The sequence below is a fragment of the Culex pipiens genome, chromosome 1, assembly GCF_016801865.2.
Source record: "Culex pipiens pallens isolate TS chromosome 1, TS_CPP_V2, whole genome shotgun sequence".
NCBI classification, from domain to species: domain Eukaryota; kingdom Metazoa; phylum Arthropoda; class Insecta; order Diptera; family Culicidae; genus Culex; species Culex pipiens.
The window spans coordinates 16474724-16497503 of NC_068937.1; the positions used below are offsets into that span (position 1 = coordinate 16474724).

Consider the following 22780-nt stretch of genomic DNA (forward strand, 5'->3'; position numbering starts at 1 on the left):
TTTCGCGACTCGCTGTACTCCTTGGTAGCACTCAGGTCGAGAGAGGCCCCGGGTACACAACAGATGGCAAATTCGATTTAACATAAAAAATTAGTGCAGTAAATTTTTACATAAATCACTTTTAAAAAAATCATAACTCTTCGACAAAATTTTGATCGATACTTCAGAATGGCTTAAAAGAGGCGAGATGTCCCCTAAAACATACAAAAAAACTAAAAAAATTAAAATACCAATTTTTTGTCCGTGAACCTGTTTTTTAATAGTTCTCATAAATACCTACAACTTTGTCGAAGACACCAAATCAATCAAAAAATTCCTTGAAAAGTTACAGATCTTCGAATATTTACGTACCATATTTATATGAACTTCTGTTAAAATTGTATGGAGATTACTTGAAGTGAACCAATGACACAAGATGGCTTCTTCTGGGAAGGCCCCAATAAAGTTTGAGTCAAACAGCAAAAAAAAAACAAAAAATAAAATAGATTGAAATCGGCCGATTTTGTAGAGAATTGCTCATCTGATAAATCTACACTCAAAAAAATGAGTTCGCGTAAGTGCATTGCACCATGAAAGTGAACAATTTTCTTCCTGGTTCCCGGTGGCATGAACTCTGTTCACATTTACGCGAACTCATTTTTATGAGTGTATTTAAAAAAAATGAAAAAATGGCAACCCAATGCATGCGACTTAAAAAAAAACAATTTAAAAAATAAGAAGTTTTGTGAATTAACCTGCATTATAACAAAAACTAAAAAAAACATAATTTTTTTTGAATTTTAGATAACTCCGACTCCGGGTTATCAGACATTTTTGGCTCCGACTCCGACTCCGACTCCAGCTCATAAAATTTAGCCGACTCCGACTCCGACTCCAGCTGTTCGAGTTTTGACGACTCCGACTCCGACTCCGACTCCAGGTCCCCAAAAAGACCCGACTCCACCGACTCCGGCTCCGACTCCGACTCCGACTCCACAGCCCTGCCATTTACAACCCAACCCCGCCTCTAAACGAGCTTCGATCTAAAAAATCGCCAAAAATCAAGTTTTTAGGGGCCAACTTAGGCTGTGTTTTTACTAGCATTTTCTATATTTTAAAATAAAATAAGTTGGCAGTAATTTTTGTAGTGTCGAAAACTATGCATCTACGCATTTTTAAAAATTTAAATAATGATGGTGCCATTATATAGCAGAAAATGTGAAAAACAAGCAAAAAATTTAAAAAGTGTCTGTAAAAACATGAAAAATTTAGATAGGCAGAATGTAATGATAGGAGGTGATAGAATAGGCCAAATACTACCAAAAAAAAAAAACAAAAATAAACTAAACAAGATAAACGCAAATTAAAATACTTAAAATAAAACGGAAAATCATAAAACAAGAGAAGTAAAGTTTTTCGTAGAACAAAAGTTGCTCAAAAATATCTCCTGAACACGAGAAAAATAAAAATTCTCTAAAAAAAAAATTGGGCAGTACAGTTAAATTAAAAGGTGCATGAATAAAAAAAATTGCAATGCATTTTTTTGTAAATAATGCTTTTTTACCCAAACTAGTCTAGGACTGCCCTAAACCAGAGGAACAAAAAATATGTTTCAAATTATTTAGGCCAGGGAATCTCCTGGACAATTTTGTTGTATTTTGAAATTTTGAGTTTCAAATTTCATCGTTTGGATTGCTGAATATTAGATGAATAATAAAAAAAACGCCAAAACAGAATTTAATTTTCTACTTTTAAGGTTTTGAAAACACCATTCGTAAAAACCCAAAAAAAAAAATACAAAACTAAAAATTTGATTCGTTGGACTTTTTTTTAATAAAATCCAGAATAAAGAAAACTCATAAAAATTTAAAAATGCACAGAAAATAAAAAAATGTAAGTCATTTAAAAAAAAAAACAGGTAAATAAAAAATCCTGAGGATTCCAAATTCCTAGGTTTGTATTTATTTGGTTTTAAAATACAAAATTGGAAAAATGACCACTCCAAACAAGCAAACAAAATCTCTTCGATCGAAACCAAGCCCAAGAGAGAAACTTAGAATAATTTCCAAATCACCCTAATGATTCAAATTACCTGGATGTCCCAGGTAATCTACGCCAACCTGTGTCTTAAAACATTTTACTTCTCTCTTTTCAATTTTGAGGGATAATGTTTACAACGGCCAGGCAGAACCCTTCGAACGGCGCTTAATCCCTCCTCAACTAATAAAAAGGTGACTTAAAAATAAGAGGAGGTTTGCCAAATCAATCTTTCCCACTTTACAGGTTCAACTCACCATCTCCGTCGCGTTCCGATTATTCTCGCCGACCGTCTCCAACTCAATTCGCAACCGGTCCAGCGCCTCCTCCTTCTCCGCCAGCTGCCGCTCCAGCCGCGCCACCTTGTTGTCCTCGACGCGCCGCTTGTTGGGCGATTCGTTCTCCCGGTTGCACGACTGCAACTCCGCCCGCAACTCCCGGATCTCCTTCAGGTGTTTGCGCTTGTCCTCGAGGAACTTTTCGTTCTTGTCCTGCAGCTGCTTGAGCTGCACCTCCAGATAGCCCTTCTCGTACCGCTCCGCCTCCAGCTGCGCTTTGAGCTCCTTCAGCTGGCGGGTTCGCTCGTCCAGGATCAACGTCTTCGGGGTGGGCGGCGAAAGGCGCAGGGGACGCGTTCCGAGCCTCAGCGGGCTGTCGGTGACGTCGCCGCCGCTGCTGCTGGTCATTCGCGTCGACGAGGGGAAACTTTGCGTGCTTTGGCCGTGCTCCTGCTGCTGGTTCTGGCCGGTCGTCAGCGGGTTCGGCGATGCCGGAGGCATCATAGTCTTAGGCATCGAGTCCTCAATCGCCTTCCGGATCATCATCCGGTCGATCTCCTTCCGCAGGTGACCACCCTCAAGCATGGACTTGAGGAACGCCGTCACCGCGTACTGCTGCGGCTTGTCGAACCCGCTGCAGATCCGCTGGAAGAACGGTTCCGGGTGGCGCACGCACGAAAAGAACAACAGCAGCGAGAATATGTAATAATGGTCCGGCGCCGCAATCCGGCCCGACTCGGTCAGATACAGCTCGTAGTGTGGAAAGTGGACGCGCAGAAAGTCCACCACGTCGGTCTCCCGGACCGCCAGCGTCGGTTCCATCCGGGCCCGGAACTGGCCGAAAAACTCCTGCACGTTGCACTGCTCGATGTTGGTGCACTCGCACGCGACCAGCCGGGAGTCTTTGACCTGTCGGAGAATCCAGTAAATTAGAACCCGTGACCACCCCGGGGAGCAAATCCGGATCGCGCTTACCCATTGCAGCAGCACTCGCGACCAGCGAAGTCCGTCCATATTTTCTTTGCTCATCAAACACTTAAAACAGACAGCAATCACAACTTTAAACAGTATTCATTGGATTTCAATAAAATTTCGGCCACTTTTTCAAGATTCTTGTATTTTTTTCCGATGGGAAGCCTCGAAATTTTCAACCGTTGGCGGCTTTTGGTCGTTGTGTTTTGCTCTGCTCTGAAAAGTGGGCGCCTCTTCCAACAGTCGAACTTGAACAGCCGGAGCAGCTGCGCTGAAGAGTGGCTTCAAAAATGGCGCGGTTGAGTGACGGCGTGAATGAGTGATGCGAGAGGGGGAGTGGCCTTGGATTACGTGACGGGAAAGAAAGGAATGATGGTAGATGTTTTGAAAAGTGACGTAAGCGACTGTCTAATTAAAATAATTTTCACCCTGGTTTTCACCATGTTTTTATGATTTACAAAAAATTGCATTTAAAAAAAGGATATTTTCACATAATTAATTTCTAAAACAGCAAAAACTTAAGAGGATTACACACAGAATATCGAATATAGAAAATCGAAACCTAGACATAAAAATGTTCAAAATATACTTAGAAAACATCAAAAGTTCATAAAATGAAAATTCAGAAACATAAAAGTACAAGAACAATGAAACATTTAAAATTATACAATTTAAGGCTCTGAAAAGCATCAGTCCCGATCGGCCATTCGGCGGCCACGATTGTTTTATAAAAACATTATAATCTTGATTTAGATTGTTTCAATCAAAAAATGGTTTTCTTTGTGTTGTTTGTAGAAGCATTTTACATGTAGTGATTTTCATTTAAATTTACTATTTCTGGACCCTGAATTCAAAACCGTCATTGACAGTCATTGCAGTCATGCCTCAAAAGTGAAAGACACCGTCCCTAATAAAATTGGTGTGTCTGACAACTAATTTCCCATACCGCAAATAATTTGTCACTATATGGGGAATTAGTTGTTAAGCATGTCGGAATTACACCGAGCTTACGCAGCGGTAATCGCGAGACGGTCGGAATCGAGAAAAGAAAAGTAGAACTCGCGGTTACAAACTAAAGAACTTTTATTCTGCCGAGCAACTTCTGCTGCGACGCGCACGCGGTGAACTTTGGAGAGAGAATGAGGTAGGGTAATCGCCAAGGCTCTGCCAACCAAGGTTGGCGTAATAACGGCGCACCAAGGTGGTGTGAAATAGGAGAACACTGTATATTTCATCAAAGCACACTGATTTATTAGGGCACCTTAAGAATTAAACAATTGGGTACTAAAGCCCTATGTCAATTTTTATGTACAACGGTAAAAAACACGATTAAAAACCATTTCTGATCACTTTTTTTTCATTTTAATGCAAAAAAAAATTATGACAAGACAACATTTTTTCGATGGATCAACTATGGTCCCCTTGGAACGAGCTGTCAAGTAGGAGCTTTTCTGTCAAGAAGGACCGCGAGGTTAATTTTTCAAAATTGATTTAAAAATCCATTTTAAACTCTTTGTGCTCGTACAAAGGGTCATTGTACTCAGAAAAATAAGCTTTATCGCTGTAAACAATAATATCAGCAATCTAAGCTTCATTTTAGGACCCAATTACAAAGTCAATTGAAAAATTTTACAATTAAAAAAAATAATTTAGAAATACCGGAATTAAAATATTCTCCGCTTCACTAGGAGACGGTGATTTTAGCGGATTGCAGACTGGATTTTCGCCATGTGATGTGATGATTGTCTAAGCCCAAGTTGCCTAGGAATCGATAATTGGGAATAGAACCAATTCCACCTGAACCAGATTCTCACCACCATGGCAGCCGTCCATTGCCGGCCGCTCCCATCTCCACCGCGCACCAGGAACAAGGAAAGGGATTGGAAGACGGGAAGTGTTGATGCTCTACTTGTTTAAGGGGTCAAGGCAAGTCACCACGGTGTCCCCAAATAAGTTTCGCTTGGAGTTGGACGGTTTTTTGCGTTTTTTAGGAAGGCGAGTGGTAACGCCCGTTTTGCATTGTTGTTTTGAACTCTTCGTGTGTTCTCATTTCTACTGGGAAAGCTTTCAATTCTTCTCATCTCTTATTGGATGCATTCTATCAATCGCCCAGGCTATTTATAGCGAGGCATTTTTTTAAGATTCAATTTCAACTGCGCTTGCAATCTTGCATGCAATCTTGTTTGAATTCTGGTGTTCAACTTGCATTCAATTTGATTTTTTGTCCGATTCTTGGATTCAACTATACCAGTCTAATTCCTCCTCAAGCTACCAATGCTCCACGGTTAAGTGGAAAGCATTTTTGCTTGCCAATCCTAAGGACCGGGGATCGAACCCCGCCGTGAGCTTAATGTTTTTCATTAATTCAAAATTCAATGAGTCCAGAACTTTCTCGTTGGGAGCAGATGGGTATCGAACCCACAATCATTCGCTTATAAAGCGAACATCGTAACCATGCAGCCACGACCGCTCCCATACCGAAATTAAAATATTCTAAAATACAAAAAAAAACAAATTTTGAAATTAAAATTTAAAAAAAAATATTCTAAAATTTAAAAATAAAAATCCAAAATCAGGAGTTGGACACTCAGCACGACGTGCGTGCACTGAGTCAAACAGCCTTGCACAGTCCAAAATCACAAATTTTAAAAATTTTAGAATTCGATAAATGAAAAAAAAACTTAAAAAAAAATAAGTTTAAACCACAGAGTAACCCAGAGGGAGCACTGGCATTTAATTTATGGTTGCGTTATGGCCTATCTACAATCACTTAGCTTAGAAAATTTCACTTAGCTTAGGAATTTGAATCAATGGAAATGAATCTGAGTTTCTACAATGGAAAAGTAATCAAATTAGAAACTGACGTTTGGTTTGGAAAATTTCAAAATCCACGGTAAGTTGACGTTTCCATATCAAAGGTAAACAAACAACTGCATAGCAACGTATATCAGCCCAGCAAGTTTTCAAAGTTGATTGTGGATGACGAACGTAAGTTGCAGACTTTCCTAAGTAACTACTTTACTTAGATGTTCTAAGCTAAGTGATTGTAGATAGGCCATTACGCGGTACATCGTGGTACATCCCCTCTTCAGCAGCACTGTTGATTGTCTCGGAGAAAGATGACGTTTAAAGCGTTACATTTTTTCGCAGCAACCAGGTGCTATATTTAGCTGTCAAAAATTTTCACAATCTCTCAATCAACAATTTGGATTTTCTGACGACTATCGCGGACCACATCTGGTAAATCCAAAGTTTGGTGGAAGTGTTGGAAAAGGACCAACTTGGAGCTGTCTAGGAACCACCTCCTCTCACTTGTGGGCCAAGTTCCGCCAAAGAATTACTTGTGTTGGATGTTTCATGCTGGCAACGCTGTGGCTCGAACTGACCAAGTTTTCACTGGAGTTGTGGTTTCGAGTAATAAATTCCAATTCCAATGGAATTCCAGTGGAATTTTCCAAAAACTAAGCTTTCTTTAAAGTGAAAAAAATGTGCAAAATTGTTCGGGACATTTTTCGTAGCTGTAACATTTGTGGCTTGGTCAGAACAATTTCTCAGGACAGTTTTTGAGAAACTACGTAACGACTCTGTGTTTAAACCGAGGGGTGGTCTGTTTCAGTTCACCCTTACACCCTTACCAAAAATCATGATTTTTTGAGTTCCAAATCCCACTTTTCATACGATTTTTTGAGTTCAGGTACTACAACCATAAAAATGGTTATATGGGTTGAACTGAAAAAATCGTATGAAAAGTGGGATTTGGAACTCAAAAAGTCATGATTTTTGGTAAGGGTGTACCAAAAATCATGACTTTTTGAGTTCCAAATCCCACTTTTCATCGAGCAGATGGGTATCGTATTCAAAATTAACAGATTTAAAAATTCAAATGTTATTGTCACATTCCCGGAAACCGAACCCCTTTTGTAGCGTCGTCACTCTATTCGAGAGTTCTCCAACAGCAACTTTGAGTTCCTCTGTGAGTACTCTCCAGTGCGGCCATCCACCCAAAATCCCGCAACGTCAAAAGCTGTCAAGTCGCAAAATCCAGCGTGTTTTTATTTACGTTTCGTGCCATCCAAAGAATCGATCTCCACCAAATTCGGCCACTTACTACGCCTCAAATTCCCGGATTCCGCCGCGGTTCGACCGCAAAACAAACGCCACGCCATGAAGGTCAAAGTGATCAGCCGCAACCCGGACAATTACGTGCGCGAGACGAAGAAGGACATTCACCGGGTTTTCCGGAACTACGACGCAGCGCAGCATCCGTTCGAGGGCGCCCGGGAGTACGTGCGGGCGTTGAACGCGACCAAGCTGGAGCGCGTGTTTGCGAAGCCGTTCGTGGGGAACTTGGACGGGCACAAGGATGGCATCTCGGCGCTGGCCAAACATCCGAAGAGTTTGTCGATTCTGCTGAGTGGGTCGTACGACGGCGAGGTCAAGCTGTGGAACGTTCCGGCCCAGGAGTGTATGCAGAGCGTGTTGTGTCACAGCGGGTACGTGCGGGGGATCACGTTCTCGAACGATGGGTCGCGGTTCTTCACGATTGGTGATGACAAGGCGATCAAGATGTGGGATTCGGGGATTGCGGACAGCGAGGAGGACCAGCACGAACCGCTGAACACGATTCTGGGCAAGACGGTGGTCACGTCGATTTCGCACAATTACGAGGAACCGTTCTTCGCGACTGCGGGTGAGAGTTGTCACATTTGGGAGGAGACGCGGAACGCACCGATCAAGACACTGCAGTGGGGAGTGGACACTCTGTACGACATCAAGTACAACCCGGTGGAGACGTCGCTGATGGCGGCCTGCTGCAGCGATCGTGGCATCATCTTCTACGACCAGCGCGAGATCAAACCACTGCGGAAGATCGTGATGACCCTGCGACCGAACCAACTGGCCTGGAATCCGATGCAAGCCTATTACTTCACGGTGGCCAGCGAAGACTACAATCTGTACACGTTCGACACCCGGCGCCTGCAGAACCCGCTCAAAATCCACGGTGGCCACGTTTCGGCCGTGACGTGCGTCGATTACGCCCCGACCGGGCGGGAATTCGTCAGCGGAAGTTACGACAAAACGATTCGCCTGTTTGACGCCCACAAAGCCAACTCGCGCGAGATCTACCACACCAAGCGGATGCAGCACGTGACCTGCGTCGGCTGGTCGCTGGACAACAAGTACGTCTACTCCGGCTCGGACGAAATGAACGTCCGGCTGTGGAAGGCACGGGCCGCGGAAAAGCTCGGGGCGCTTCAACCTCGCGAAAAGCAAGCCTTCAAGTACAACGAAGCGCTCAAGGAAAAGTACGCCGCCCATCCGCAGATTCGTCGGATTGCGCAGCACCGGCAAGTGCCCAAGATGGTGTACAAGGAGCGCGAGAAGCTGCAGACGGTCAAGCAGAAGATAAAGCGGAAGGAGGACAATGTGCGCAAGAATTCCAAGCCCGGCAAGGTGCCGTACGTGGCCGAGTCGAAGAAGAAGGTGCTGCGCGAGGAGAGTTGAAGGGTTGGCTTATTTTGCTTCATTTCTTTAAATAAAAGTGTAATTTTCATGTTGAGACTTTTAATTTTTATCACATCATGAAGCAAAAGTAATTTTCGTAGCATTGTGACTTGGGAGGCACATCGACGAAAATTAATTCTAGTGGCGAATGGCGGGATCCGCACTATAAACTGCCTCGGTCTAGGACTGATTGAAATTTACCCAAATCACACACCATTTCTGAGTAGATTTGGTTTTGACAAAAACTCAGTGATTTTAAACGTGCGTGTATATTTCTTACCGCCTTCACTCTTCAGACAAAACCGGTTGCAACCTTTTCAGCAAAAAATAGTTCAGCAGCAAAATTGAGAGCTCCATGTTCAAGTTTTCTGACATTTCAAACAGTAGAGGCCTTCACTCTTTGTTGACAGCAAAATATTTACATCTGGAAGAATCTTTCGAGATTTCAACATAACTTTCGTTTCTAATCAAGTTCTTTTGATTTTAAACGATTTTCAGCCTTTAATTTAATTCAAAAATGAACTAATCCACATCACGAACATTTTCGGTGGTGGATTCCGTCTTGCGGACCACGTTCCGTTCGAACGCATGTAAATAGTATGATCTAAGTGCTCGGAACCATTCCGGAGAAAGCCGTCCAAACGACTGCCGCGACATGGCCGTTAGCGTAAAAGTGAAACCTGGCCGCAGCTTGGGATCCTCGCGGGGAGGTGAGTTCAAATTAGTCATCAAATTTTGGTTGAGATAAGAACTTGAAGACTTTGCTTCTTGCAGACATCACCATCTACGACTTTGCCAACTCGTCGAAGCGAAACGCCCGCGCCCGCAAGTCCTACTCCCGCGTTGCGGTCGAAAAGGGCGACGACGAAGAAGCTATGGAGGATGAAACAGCAGGTCACGTACGCCGACTACCACATCGACATCTGGCACAGCATCGCGGAGCACGTTCGGCCGGAGGACGTTGCGCGCTTCGCGCTAATCTGCCGCAAAACGGCCGAGGTGACGCAGTCGGCCAAGTTTTGGCATGCGCTGTATCGGAGGTGGTACGATGGGGAGTTGGAAGAGCAGATGCCGCGACGGCTTCAGCTGGAGAACATGTGGCGGTTGCGCGGGCTGCGGGCCTGCACGATCCGGGCGCTGTTCTACATGTACCGGCCGTTTATCCATCGGATTGCGGCGGCGCCGTTCAACGATCCGCACCGGGTCGCCGGGCGGAGGTTGCTGTTTTGCTGGTGCACGAAGGGGAAGTCGGGTTGGCGGTACTATTTTAAGCTGAGGACGCGGTTTGGGGCGGTGAGCCGGGTGGCGCGTTCTGCGCGGATGCAACAGGCGCGGGAGGAATCGCTGGAGTACATGCAGGACACGTACGCGAACGCGGAGGAGGGCTGCCAGATTTTGATCGTGGTGACGGACACGGCGCACCTGTTGCCGCAGTATGGGGCAGAGCAGCAGTTGTACGTGAAGTCGCTGACGCAGACGCTTGCGTCCGGGATGAGCATGACCAAGTACAAGGTGCGGCTGCAGATTGCAAATTACTGTGGGCGGGTCGTGGACGAGCTGGTGTTTGTGCCGGTGCGGCAGACGCGGGTACTTGACTGGTGGAATCCGGAGTACTATCGGGAGGATCCGACGATTGACAGTGGGGAGGAGAGGGAAGAGGATGGGGTTGAGGACGGAGACGAGAGCGCGGGCTTTTGGGACGATTGAGACGAGATTAAACGTTGTTTATATGAATTGAAAAACTTTTAGGTTTAATATCACGGCCTTTCGAAGAACTATGTGGTGATTATTGCTCTCGATCGGAATATCTCGCCTCACGATCGAGATTTCTCGAAACAAAATAAAAAATATATATAAAAATTTAAATAACCGGCCATAGTCTCAAAATTTTAATCATAAAAGTGTTTTAAAATGCATTTAACATTAGTTCAGTTCAACTGTTGTTTTGCAATCATTAGTTTTGAAAACAAAATTGAAATCTGACGAAAATAAAAATTTCAGCAAAAAAAAAAAAATACTTTTTGCGGTACTGTTTATCGAACATTTTCATTCAAAAGATGTAATACATTGGACTCTCTGGCTGTCAATCTTCTCAATATAAATATTGCTCCAGCTGTCAATAAATTTTCAGTCCCTTCAAATAGATTGCTTTGATTTTTCATTCTATAGAAGTTGTTAACTCCCGCTCTCGACGGTCCCTTCAATATCGACAACGAGAGAGTCCGCTGTATATACCTACCAGCCTATGATATTTTTTTTTAATTTCATAAAACTTTAAAAATCTTTAAAATTTCTAAAAATAATTAAAATTAAAAAAACAGAAATTTTATAAAAAATTAAAAAAAAAAAATGTTCGCTCTACAGCATTGCTTTGGCGTTCTCGATAGTGAGGCAACAACACTTAAGGTAAGAACAAGATCGTCCTTCAGGCCTGAACGCAAACGCAAACGCAAAAGCTTAAAGGTAAGAGCAAGATTGCCCGTTCGACGCAGTGGTGAACGCAGAACGCTGTGCCAGTTCGATTTTTCCAACAACTGTCAGTCGAACAATCTGCAGGGGTTGCTTTGTTCAATGGTCGACGACTGGCAGGCTATGATGACAGGCGCAAAATTTTGCGTTTGCGTTCAGGCCTGAAGGACAATCTTGTTCTTACCTTTACCCCTACACCACGGTTTTATGAAAAAAATATAATCAAAATTATATAAAAAAAAATTAATTAACATTTTAAAATCTTTTTTTTTTCGAAACTTTTAAAATTTTAATAAATTCTAGAAATTTTAAATTTAATTTGTTTTTAGTTTGAAAAAATTGAAGAATTTCAAAAATTAAAAAAATATGAATTTCAAAAACAAAGTATCAAAAACTAAATTCTTAAAAGTTTACACTGCAGTTTTATAAAAAAATAAAAATAAAAAAATAGAAGATTTCAAAAAATTCAAGATTTTAAAACATTTTTTTTAAATTTCACAAAACTTTAAAATTTTTAATAAAATCTAGAAATAAGTTATTTTTTTTATTTCAGAAATTTTAAGAATTAAAAAAAAGTAAAATTAAAATCAAAAACAAAAATCTAAAAAATTTAAGCCTTGGTTTTAGAAAAAAAATTCTAGAGTTTTTTTATTAGGTCCTATAAACATATGAAAGACAATAGTTTATAGGTCCTTTTCAAAAAAAAATTCTAGAATAAAATAAAATAAAAAAAATCAATGATTTCAAAATTTTTATTTTTTTTTATTTTAAAACTCAAAAAGTTTTAAAAATTTTATTAATTTTTAAAATTTCTAAATTTTTTTTTATTTCACAAAACTTTAAAATTTAAAAACTTATAAAAAAATAAATAAATTTATAAACTTTATTTTTTTTTTATTTTATCGAAAATAAATAAATTGTTTGTTCTACATGCCTTGGCGTTCTCGAATGCGAGGCATAAACGCTTACTCCTACACCATGGTTTTATAAAAAAAAAATCAAAAAAATTATTACTTTAAAAATTTTAAAGCTTTTAAAAATATCTTAGGTCATTTTTTTTAAATTTCATAAAACTTTAAAATAAAAAAAAATTATAAATCATAGAAATTAGTTTTTTTTATTTAAAAAAAAAAATTAAAGAACTTAAAATATATTTATATCGTATAGAACCCACCCTTGGTAGCAGCCTGTGCTAACTAACATTCCCGTCCCATCCCCTCGAGATCTACAAACTGACATGGCGGGCGCCGTTGGTGGCCAATGACTATTACCTATCTACAGCAGCTCCAGTTTTGATGATCTTGATGTTTTATCTTTTCAACGCATTCATGCATGCTGTTGATTAGGGAAACATCACTCGATCGTTGAAGCGTATGATCGCTTGTGCTGATAGGATATTACGGTCCTGTTCAGCAACGGAGAAGGACAACCATGGGTGGTCTCTCATGCTCATGCTCATTTCTTTTAAGAATTTCAAAAAATTTCAAAAATTTTAAAGTATCAAAAACAAAATTCTTAAAAATTTACACCACGGTTTCATAAAAAAAAAATCAAAATAAAAAAACACAAATTTCGAAAAAAATAGCTTTTAAATTTAAAAAAATAAAAATTTCTTAAAATGAAAAAAAAAACAAAAAAGTATAAAAACTGATATTACGAGTCATGGTTTCAACATTTTAATGAAAAAAGTGTTTTAAAATGCATTTTACACCTGTCCAGTTGTTTTGCCATTATTCCAAAATATCTAAGTATTGAAAAAAAAAAGATTTTTTTGTGAAAAATATTTTTTTGCGGTGCTGTGCATTGGAATTTCATACAAATTCAAAACATTTTTAAACAAGCCCAAACATGTTAAATATGATCATCAATGCGGAAAAATCCATTTTGGATAGTTTTCAGTTGATTAGATTTCTATTTTCATGGAAATTTTGAAGTTTTTTGGAAAAATATTTTTTTTGCCCCCTGATTTTTCAGACCAATTTTGAAGGGGGGGGGGGGGCGACATAAACTTTGAAAAACATTTGCAACGGCCTAAAAGATCAAAAAAAAATAAAAATTTGAAAAAAATATTACTATAAAAAAATGTAAGCTATTGAAAATTTCTTAGGTCATTTTTTTAGAAATTTCATAAAACTATTATAGTTAAAAAATGACCTAGGGGAAATCTACCCTTTCCAATCAAACACCTATCTTCGTCATATGGAGAGTTTGATGCTCGATTAAAGTTCCAAAAATACTATTTGGGCTATAAACTTACCAGCAACAGCACCGCCTCGAGTAAGCACTCAAATGTATGCCACTTACTGGCCAAAAAGATCACATTTAATGCAATTTTGATCATAATTTGTATTTTGCGAGACCACTTCTCATCATTTTGTTGGCACACACAGTGACACACACGAGAATCCCTCAAACGCCTAATGAATATCGCCAAAATTAACTTTTCACTTTCGCTTACTTTTTCACGGCGCTTAAGATATGAAATTGCTTCCAACTACCGGCAACATGTTCTTTTTTATCATTAGTAAGGCACTCACTTGAAGAATAATCCCGAAAAATGTAATAAATTAGCAAGCGCCATCAAAAAAACAAACGCGCCAAGTCGTTTGACGTTTCAATTTTCACTTTGCATTCCAATCGAAGGCTGAAGAAAACCGAGCGAGAGACGAAGGCAAAAAAGAACAAAGGCTGGCCGTCAACACCACCAGCAGCACAGCCAGCGATGCCAGGAAACTTTCCCTATAAATGCCACTTTTCGTGAGTGTTCGTTTGAACTGTCAGCGCAAATGGCAACACTCGGCCGAGCTCCTGTGGTCTAATGGTTACAGGTTTCGCTTTATGAGTGGAAGGTCGTGGTTTCAAACCCACATGGCTTGGCAAGTCCTTTCCCCTGTACTCTTCACATGTAGAAGGACCATACTGTTCTCTGTATTTGCGTCTGCAGAGTTCCACGGCCCGATCGCAAAAATGTGCTTTGAAAGGGACGAGTTTTCAGAAACCAGATTACTGGTCGCAGTGGATAGTGGCATCGAACAAAAAAAAATGGCAACACTCGACAGAGTGTTGGAAGAAAAAAGAACTAAGCCGATATTAGAAAAATGGGCGTTGCCCAATGCATTCGCCTCGATTAGAATACCCTTGGGAATTTTTTTTGTTAAATGCTTGGTAAAGAAATAGAATAACTTTTAGTTAAAGTGAAAATAAACAGAAATGTTCACAAAAACTTGCTCTACTCGTTGGTGTACTTGGTTTTAGTAAAATTCAAGGAAAACTCCAGATTATCCAGCATCATTCAAACACGACCGCTTATTAGGATTAAAATGGGTAGATTTCCCCTATAATAAAATTCTTAATAAATTATAGAAATTATTATTTTTTTATTTAACAAAATTAAAGAATTAAAAATATATTTTTTTTAAGAATTTAAATTTTTAAAAATGTACACCACAGTTTCATAAAAAAAAAAAAATCAAAATTTCAGATTGTTTTTCTAAATTTTTTTTTTAAACATTTTATTAATTTTATTTTTTTTTAAGATTTTCAAAATTAATTTTAAAAAAATTAAAACTTTAAAAAAATTTAAAAAATAAAACTTTAAAAATCTAAATTAATTCTAGAAATTTGTTTTTTTTTTTTAATAATTTCAATAATTTTAGAAACTTAAAAAAATAATATTGAAAACAAAAATCTTAAAAGATAAAAAAAATCAAAAATTAAAAAAAAAATTAAGTTTTGAAAGATTTCAAACATTGATTTTTTTTAATTTTTTTTTTCTTTAAATTTAAAAATTAAAAAAAAATCATTTAAAAGTTTTAATGTCATTTTGTTTAGATATTTTATAAAACTTAAAAAAAAATCTTAAAAATCTAAAAAAAAATCTGATTTTTTTTCCTTTTTTGAAAAAAAGGTTTTTGACTTTCAAAGCAAAAATGTATTTAATATTTTAATAAGAAATTCTAGATTTTTTTAAATGAAAGATAAAAAATAATTTAAATTTGTAAAAATGAGATTTGGTATATTTTTTAAAACTAATAATTTATGATTTTTTTTAATTTTTGAAAATATAAAAAAAAACACATATAACATTTGTAATTTTAATTTTTTTAATTCTGGAAATTTTAGGAACTTTTAAATTCTTTGAAATTATTTGAATTTTTAATTTTTTTTAATTTTGAATTTCTTAATAAAATTTAAAATTTGAAACATTTAAAATTCTGGAAATTTCTATTTTTATTAAAGATTACGAATTTGGAAAAGTTTTGAAAACAAGCTTCGAACCCCTATCGAGTCTTTCTCGATCGTCGGTCGTAATTTGTCGAAGGGTAAATCGAGAAATTACGATCGAATGCAATAATCACCACGATGATAAGAAGAAACGATTGCAACTCTGACGATTCGATCAATACAGCGAAGATCTTTATTGTAATTCGCGAAACGCCACACAAAACACTTTACTTGGTCGGTACGCTGAGAGCGGCTCCCTCCGCCGCCACCTGCTGGCTCCTGTTCGGATCGTCCGGTTTCATGGCCGGAAACAGCAGCACCTCCTTGATGTTGTTGTTGTCCGTCAAGAACATGGTGAGGCGATCGATGCCCATGCCCCAGCCGCCGGTCGGCGGCAGACCGTACTCGAGCGCGGTGCAGAAGTTTTCGTCCACGAGCTGCGCCTCGTCATCGCCGGCCGCTTTGTCGGCGGCCTGCTGCTCGAAGCGCTCGCGCTGGACGGCCGGATCGTTCAGCTCGGTGTACGCGTTGCACACCTCCTTCTTCATGACGAACAGCTCGAAGCGCTCGGTGAGGCCGGTCGCGTTGCGGTGGTATTTTGCCAGGGGGGACATGATTTGGGGGTGGTCGCAGATGAACGTCGGGTTGATGCAGTTCTCCTCGAGGAACTCGCCGACGAGTTTGTCCAGGAGACGGGCGGTCGTGCGCGGCGCTGGACACTCGACCGCGTGTTTGGTGCAGAGATCGCTCAGGAATTTGTTCGCCTCGGGGGTGTTGAGCTTGTCCGCGGCCGGGAACTTGACCTTGAGGATCTCTTCGAGGGTGCTGATCATGGAGACGCGCTTGAAGGGCGGGGTGAAGTCCACCTCGAACTCCTTGCCGTCGGGGCCTTCCGGGTGGTACTTGATCTTGTAGCTGCCGTGGATGCTCTTGACCATGCCGGACACCATCTTTTCGGTCATTTCGATGAGGTCGTTGTAGTCGGCGTACGCCATGTAGAACTCGCACGTGGTGAACTCCGGGTTGTGGGTGAGGTCGATGCCCTCGTTACGGAACTGGCGGCCGATTTCGTACACACGGTCGAGCCCGCCCACGGTCAGCATTTTCAAATACAGTTCCGGAGCGATTCTCAGAAACAGGTTCATGTTCAAGTCGTTGTGATGGGTGATGAACGGCTTGGCCGTGGCTCCTCCGGCGATCATGTTCATCATCGGAGTTTCAACCTCCAGGAAGCCCATTCCGTCCAGGAACTGCCGCACGTAGCTGATGATCTTGGCGCGCACGTAGAAGATGTCCCGCACGTGGTTGTTCAGGATCAGATCCAGATATCGCTGCCGGAAGCGCGTCTCCTTGTCCTTCAACCCGTAATGCAGATGAGGCAGCATGTGCAGACACGGCGACAGCAGCTTCAACTTCTTCGGAATCACCGACAGCTCGCCCTTCTTGGTCTTGCCCGGATAGCCCACAATCCCCACGATATCTCCGCGGCGCAACCTCGCCGTGTCCTCCCCGAACGTCGCCTCACTCTCGTACAGCTTGGCATTGGCCATGACCTGCAGCTTCACGCCCTCCCCGCGCAGATCGTAAAAGATCAACTTGCCGCCGGACTCGCGGATCGCGTGAATCCGTCCCGCCACCGACAACGACTCGCCCTCCAGCATGTCCCCGTCCTTCAGACCGTCGTACTTCTCGATGAACGCCTCCAGCGAGCTGCTGACCTGGAACTTGTGCGGATACGGGTGCGTCTCGGGCTGCTTCTTCAGGTCGGCCACCGCCGCGCTGCGCAGCTTAAAGTACTCATTCGGCGAGATTTCCTCCTCGTTGATCTTCGGAGCATCGCTGGACGCGGGTTTGGCCTTGGCCCCACCTTCCGTCGCCGCCGCCGCCTTGTCCTTTTCCTCCTTCTCCTTGGCCTTCTGCTCGGCCTTCAGGCGACGCTTCAGCTCACTGTGTGGATAGAGAATGATGCAATTTATTCCCAGAATTTCTCCAAAAATATGATTCATACGCCTTTTGCCGGGTGGATTTGAGGCGCACAATTTCGCTGGAAATGACGCAACTCGTCGGACTGCTCGAATTTGTCAACAAAGCTTTGTTGAGCGCGCAAACGGGTCGCAGCAGGCGACACAATGAAAACATTTTTTCGAGAGATTTCCCCTAACAAAAAGCACGTGCACGGCAAACTTTTCTTTTGCCGAAGGCAAAACTCACTTTTGCGACCTTAACCACCCACCCTCCACTCTTCCCTCACCCACCCGGCAAATACCAACACATTCCGGCGTTCGACGTGGAAAAATCTACTTCCAAACCAAAAAATCACAACCACAAATCGAAAAAACTCACTTTTTGGACAACTTTTCACCGCCTGCTTCGGACATGGTGACGAATGCACGAGCTTGCAGAATTTACGCCGAAAAAAAAGTACCGATTTTCCGTACGGACCGAAGAAGGCCTGGCCTGGCAGCGCAGCAAATTTGAATCTTCTTTGCACGTTCTTTGCCTGGTGCTTGTTGGCAGCTGAAAAATGCGGTTGCGGCAACGGCACACGCACACCATCCAACCGGAGTGGAGGGAGAAATGTCAACACGCGAGCGAGTTTGACGTGCGTGCTGAAGAGTGACGGTGCGAGGTGAGCGAAGAGCTAAAAATTGATTGTGGGTTTGGTTCCCGGGAATTTGAAAAAAAAAAAATCATTCCAGACTCGATTATCCGAAGGTCTCCGAAAAATTTTTCATTCGGATAATCGAATCACGAAAAAAATTTACGTTGTCTAATTTTTGATTATCGAGCTTAGGTATGACCTAACTACGCTGCAAATATTTTGAATTTTTAAATCCAAGATGGCAGTGATGCAATATAAAAAAATGCATTTTATTTTTTAATGGCAATCAACAACTCAAATTTGACTAAAATGGAGTCGTAGAACTCAAATTTAATATTAAAGACAAGAAAATGAAAAAATACGAAAACAACATTTTTTTGTAAGTGATTCGATTATCCGAAGCCCCATACAAACCTTCGGATAATCGAACTTCAGATAATTGAGGCTTCGGATAATCGAGTCTGGACCTTGGTCTGGACTGTATAAGATTTAAATATAGCTTAAATAAATTTAAAAAATAAAATTTAAATGAAGAAACCAAATTAAGAAGAAAATTCATCGTTATACAGTGTTGTTTTACAATCATAAGTATCATTGTGTTCGCAAAGCGGCCTCATTTTGAAATTGTTAAACTATGAACCCAATTTACTTTTCGCCAAAAGCAGCAAGTTTTGTAATCGATCATTAAATAAACCGATTTTTTTTGCAAAAAATAAAAATCGGTGGCTTTGCGGCTAGCTTTGCGGTCCTTTAAAAAAATCTAGAAGTCGAGATTGGCATTTTTTTTTAAATAACTTTGAAAGTGAAAGTTGTATATAGAGCTGTTCGGATCGTAGGTCAATGGGTTCCATTGGATTAGTTGGATAAGATGACAATGTTGCCTCCTTTTAGTAAAATACGTGATCTTTATTATTACAGACAGCGTATTTGCATCGAAAGTGGGCTCCGCACACCCGGAAACTTAACAGTTAATTCAGCGTTGTTGAATCACGAAAAAAAAATATCCACTTTCAACGCATCTCTTCGTCAATGGGAAGCCAACATAAATTGCTATGACATCCATACTTTTGGTTAATGCTTTAAAAATCACGAAACACTTGATTTAACACGTGATTTTTCAATATGCACAAAATTTCGCAAAACAGATCACTTAAGCATTCAAAAATTAAGTCACGCTTGAGCTGAACATAGCATCATACATAGTTTTTGTTTATACCAAGGTTTATACCTAGGTTTATACCCACTGAGAAGTTAGGCTCGATCTCGAGAAATTTTGTAGTTCAAAAACACAAATACAAAAAAAAATGAAACAAAATTGGAAATTTGAAAATTCAGGAATTGAAAAATAAATGTAGAATCATTGAAAAAAAAACTTGAAATTTAAAAATTTATAAATAAATTATTTATTTGCGTTTAAAGCCTCCTGATTAAAATTTGATTTTACGTAAATTATCCCATACAATCTGCAGGTCTTCCGGAATCGGTTCCAGAGTGACCGAATGTCGATTAGTTAGCATACACAGCTAAAAAAGTAGTAATCTAGCTGCGTGTAAAATAAATATTGTATTATTTTATGCAATTTTATGTGATTTTTTTATGTAGTCTATCAGTATGGGAAACCTACTTGACCGAAATGTCAAGCTCATATATGCGTTTATCCTTACAGCTTTTCATCGGTTTGAAAAGTGATGTGCATGCTTTTGCATGCAATTTTACCATCGGATTTAAACCTTCCTTGGGACGAACCCAACGCAGCAATTAATTAGCTCCTCGATCCGATGCTCGAACAAAACCGTTCGATTCGCGTTCGAACAAACCCGTCGAAATTTTTAATATTTATAGATAACTCTACACAGAAAAAAATATTTCTGTAAATTTACATTATTTATCATGTACCAAAAGGTATCATGATAAATGATGTACATTTCCATTAGATCCATTGGAAATTTACATTAGATTCATTGGAAATTTACATTAGTTTTGAAAATTTACATTAGTTTTGGAATTTACATTAGTTTTAGAATTTACATTATTTCAAATCAACTAATTCTGATTGGCCAATGGGAATGAGAAGCTCGACTTGGATGCAGTAGGAAAAGGGTGTGGCCTATGTTCTATTTTAAAATTATTGAAGCGGGCAGCAAAAGGAAATTCTGATTCTAAAAAGTTGTTTCACAGGTAGGGGACGCTTTCTCGTCGACGGCCAAGTGGAATAACGCTGGACTGGGATCGAACAGACGACGGGTAGGATGCTCGGTGTTACTGCTGCTACCCGCTGCCGACTGAGCCATCTTCGCATTTTATAATCGAGCGGCTAAAGCATCAACTTGTTCAGATCGAGGCACAGGCAGTGAGCCAGCGAAGTATGAGAGCGATAGAAAGAGAACCAAACATAACTATTTTTAGATCGGGTAGTTTTGAAGTCAACGTTTGGCAGAAATACATTGGATATATGATTTACATTAAATAGGAATTTACAGGAAGCCGAACGTGGGTAGAAATTCATCAGATTTGAGTTTCCATGCTCAACGTTTCCATTAGATTCGTGATTTACATTAGATTTAGATTTACATCGGAGTAATTTCCATTACTTTTTCTCATTACATCATATTTCAACATTACATTGAGTGAGTTTACATAAGAAACAGCAATTACTTGTTGTGTACATTTACATATTTTTTTCTGTGTAGAATATTTATTTTTGTATTTAACTAACCAGAATAAAAAAAATAAAAAATCTAAATTTTTAAATTCTTAATTCCAAATAATAAAAAATACACAACATAATTAAAAATCAGCCAAACCACAATTAATTTTAAACTTTGGAACATGAGAAATTAAAAAATTTAAGATATTCAAATCAAAATGTTTAAATATTCAAAAATGCAAAAAATAAAAGGTTCTTTAATATAAAAAAACGCAAAAAATTCTATTTGATTAGAAATTAGATTCAGAGATAAAAGCCTCCATTATCGAAGAATTACTTGCCAAAAATTTGTAAATTTAGATGCACAAATATTAAAAAATTATAACTAAGTGGAAACAAAATATAAATTCAGAAAATAAGAAATAAAAAAAAAGTTATTGAAAAATTCTAAAATTTCAAAATTCAAAAGTTTGGGAATTTTAAATTTTAAATTTCTTTCGATGTTCTGAAAATAAACAAAATATTAAATTTATAAATTCAAATATTCATGTATTAAAAACAAATTACAAGAAAATTCCTAAATTTTGAAAATTCAGTCATATAGAAATTTTGCATTAAGATTGCATTTCTGATGTTTAAAAATAAAAAAATAAGCAAACAGAATTTGAAAATTAAAAAAAAAACTACAGATTTTTAAGATCAGAAATTAAAAATTGCGGGTTTTTTAATCAAAAAATAAAAATTCAAAAGTAAAAAAAAAATAAAACTTATTTTTTTAAATTTAAAGGAACAGTAGGTCTATTCCCGTACTTGCAGAATTGCAGAATTTCTGCAGCTTCTGCAGAATTCTGCAGCCAGCATAAGTCACTTTTTTGCAGCACGTTCCCGTACTTTTTAGCTCGCTCTCTTCATCTCTCTCTTTTGCAGAAGTTCTGCAAGTAGAGAAGCGGCAAAAATTTTGCCTGGGTAGCGCGTTCCAGTACTTTTTCTGCAACATTGTACACAGTTGAGTGGAGTTACTCAAATTGGGTATTATTTTTTTTATTATTTCAAAATATTTAAAAAAAAATGGTTGATTAAAAAAAGTAATTGAAAGAAGTTTACCTATAGAACTGGGACATTGCAATGCAATGGGAATGCAGCACAATATTTTATTTGAAAAATCATGGATGTATTACTTATTAAGTAACTAGAAATTAATTATGCTTAGGTAGACATCATATATTAGAAACAACTCAAAGAATTTACATTAGGTAACAATTTTACAAATGAGAGTGGCAGGTACGTTTAATAAACATGATTTGAAAAAAAGACAAACAAAGGTTTAATATAGAAGGGACCAAAAATACATGTTTAGTAGCAGAATGTTTGAAAGATTATTCAGGATAACATAAATAAATTATGACTGGATGTCACATTAAATAACAACGGCGAAGCAGTAAAATTGACAAATAAAAAAAAATGATTACAAACTCAAAAATTTTGATACACATGAATTAAGCAATCTGGAAATTAAGAAATCCATGATTAAAAATATAAAAAAACTTATATTTCCACATCAAGAAACATTTAAAAAAAACATTAAATCAGATATTTGAGAAATTTAAAAATGCAAATAATTATATCAGAAAAAAAAACAATAAATCACAAATTCAAAGCTTAAAAAATCAAATAATTAAAAACCAAATATTTCAAAATGATTAAAGTTCAAAAAATCTTTATTTAAAAAATTCAAAATAAAAAAATGGTTGAAAAAATTCAAAATAAAATAACAAAGTTTTTTTTTTAATATTTATGAGTTCAGAACACAAAAGCTCAGTTGAAAATAATAAGATAGAAACATAAAGAAATTATAATTTCAAATACAAGTAAAATTAAAAAATTCTGCAAATCAAATTTTGTAAAACTCAAATAAAAATAAAATAGGAACATTCAAAATTTTCATTCTTTAAATGCTCTAAATTTTAATTTCTAACCTAAAATATGACTTCAAAAAATGTGTATTTATTATGATTCAAGATGGCGTAGAAATTAAAAGTTCAAGAATTTTTGAATTTAAGAATTTAA

General features: G+C 38.7%; 4 protein-coding genes across 7 annotated transcripts in view; 2 read left to right on the plus strand and 2 right to left on the minus strand.

Annotated features, from left to right (window-relative positions):
- The window catches only part of LOC120422463 (centrosome-associated protein CEP250), a 29650-nt gene extending 26133 nt beyond the window's left edge, over positions 1-3517 (minus strand). For 2 of the 3 annotated variants that reach the window (XM_039585913.2, XM_039585912.2), the window contains exons 1-2: positions 3270-3515; positions 2274-3203 (exon numbers count right to left, since the gene is read on the minus strand). In XM_039585913.2, coding sequence (XP_039441847.1) covers positions 2274-3203; positions 3270-3323 — 984 coding nt within the window. In that variant the 5' untranslated portion in view covers positions 3324-3515. Of the gene's footprint in view, positions 1-2273; positions 3204-3269 lie in introns of all 3 variants that reach the window. The other variant, XM_039585914.2, reaches the window with a different exon arrangement.
- A 3767-nt stretch (positions 3518-7284) lies between these two features.
- Positions 7285-8820, plus strand: LOC120422473 (DDB1- and CUL4-associated factor 13). Its single transcript, XM_039585928.2, has one exon. The coding sequence runs from the start codon at positions 7431-7433 to the stop codon at positions 8769-8771; it is 1341 nt and encodes a 446-aa protein (XP_039441862.1). The 5' UTR covers positions 7285-7430; the 3' UTR covers positions 8772-8820.
- A 353-nt stretch (positions 8821-9173) lies between these two features.
- LOC120422474 (transmembrane protein 183) lies at positions 9174-10505 on the plus strand. Its single transcript, XM_039585929.2, is given in 3 exon segments — positions 9174-9481; positions 9546-9657; positions 9659-10505. Coding segments are annotated over 3 exon segments (987 nt in total). The 5' UTR covers positions 9174-9426; the 3' UTR covers positions 10479-10505.
- A 5121-nt stretch (positions 10506-15626) lies between these two features.
- On the minus strand, positions 15627-17991 carry LOC120422466 (lysine--tRNA ligase). 2 transcript variants are annotated; one of them, XM_039585920.2, is made up of 2 exons: positions 17808-17991; positions 15627-17411 (listed from the first exon to the last, which is right to left on the minus strand). In XM_039585920.2, the coding sequence occupies exons 1-2, from the start codon at positions 17840-17842 to the stop codon at positions 15692-15694; spliced, it is 1755 nt and encodes a 584-aa protein (XP_039441854.1). In that variant the 5' UTR covers positions 17843-17991; the 3' UTR covers positions 15627-15691. The 2 variants fall into 2 exon arrangements, with proteins under 2 accessions (XP_039441854.1, XP_039441853.1); XM_039585919.1 differs by lacking the exon at positions 17808-17991 and adding an exon at positions 17473-17618.
- Positions 17992-22780: the final 4789 nt, after the last annotated feature.

Coding starts and splice junctions, on each gene's coding strand:
- LOC120422466 (XM_039585919.1), bottom strand. CDS start 17,603: ATGTTTTCATTGTGTCGCCTGCTGCGACCCGTTTGCGCGCTCAACAAA. Junction 17,412..17,472: donor AAATCCACCCGGCAAAAGGC/GTATGAATCATA, acceptor CTATCCACACAG/TGAGCTGAAGCGTCGCCTGA.
- LOC120422473 (XM_039585928.2), top strand. CDS start 7,431: ATGAAGGTCAAAGTGATCAGCCGCAACCCGGACAATTACGTGCGCGAG.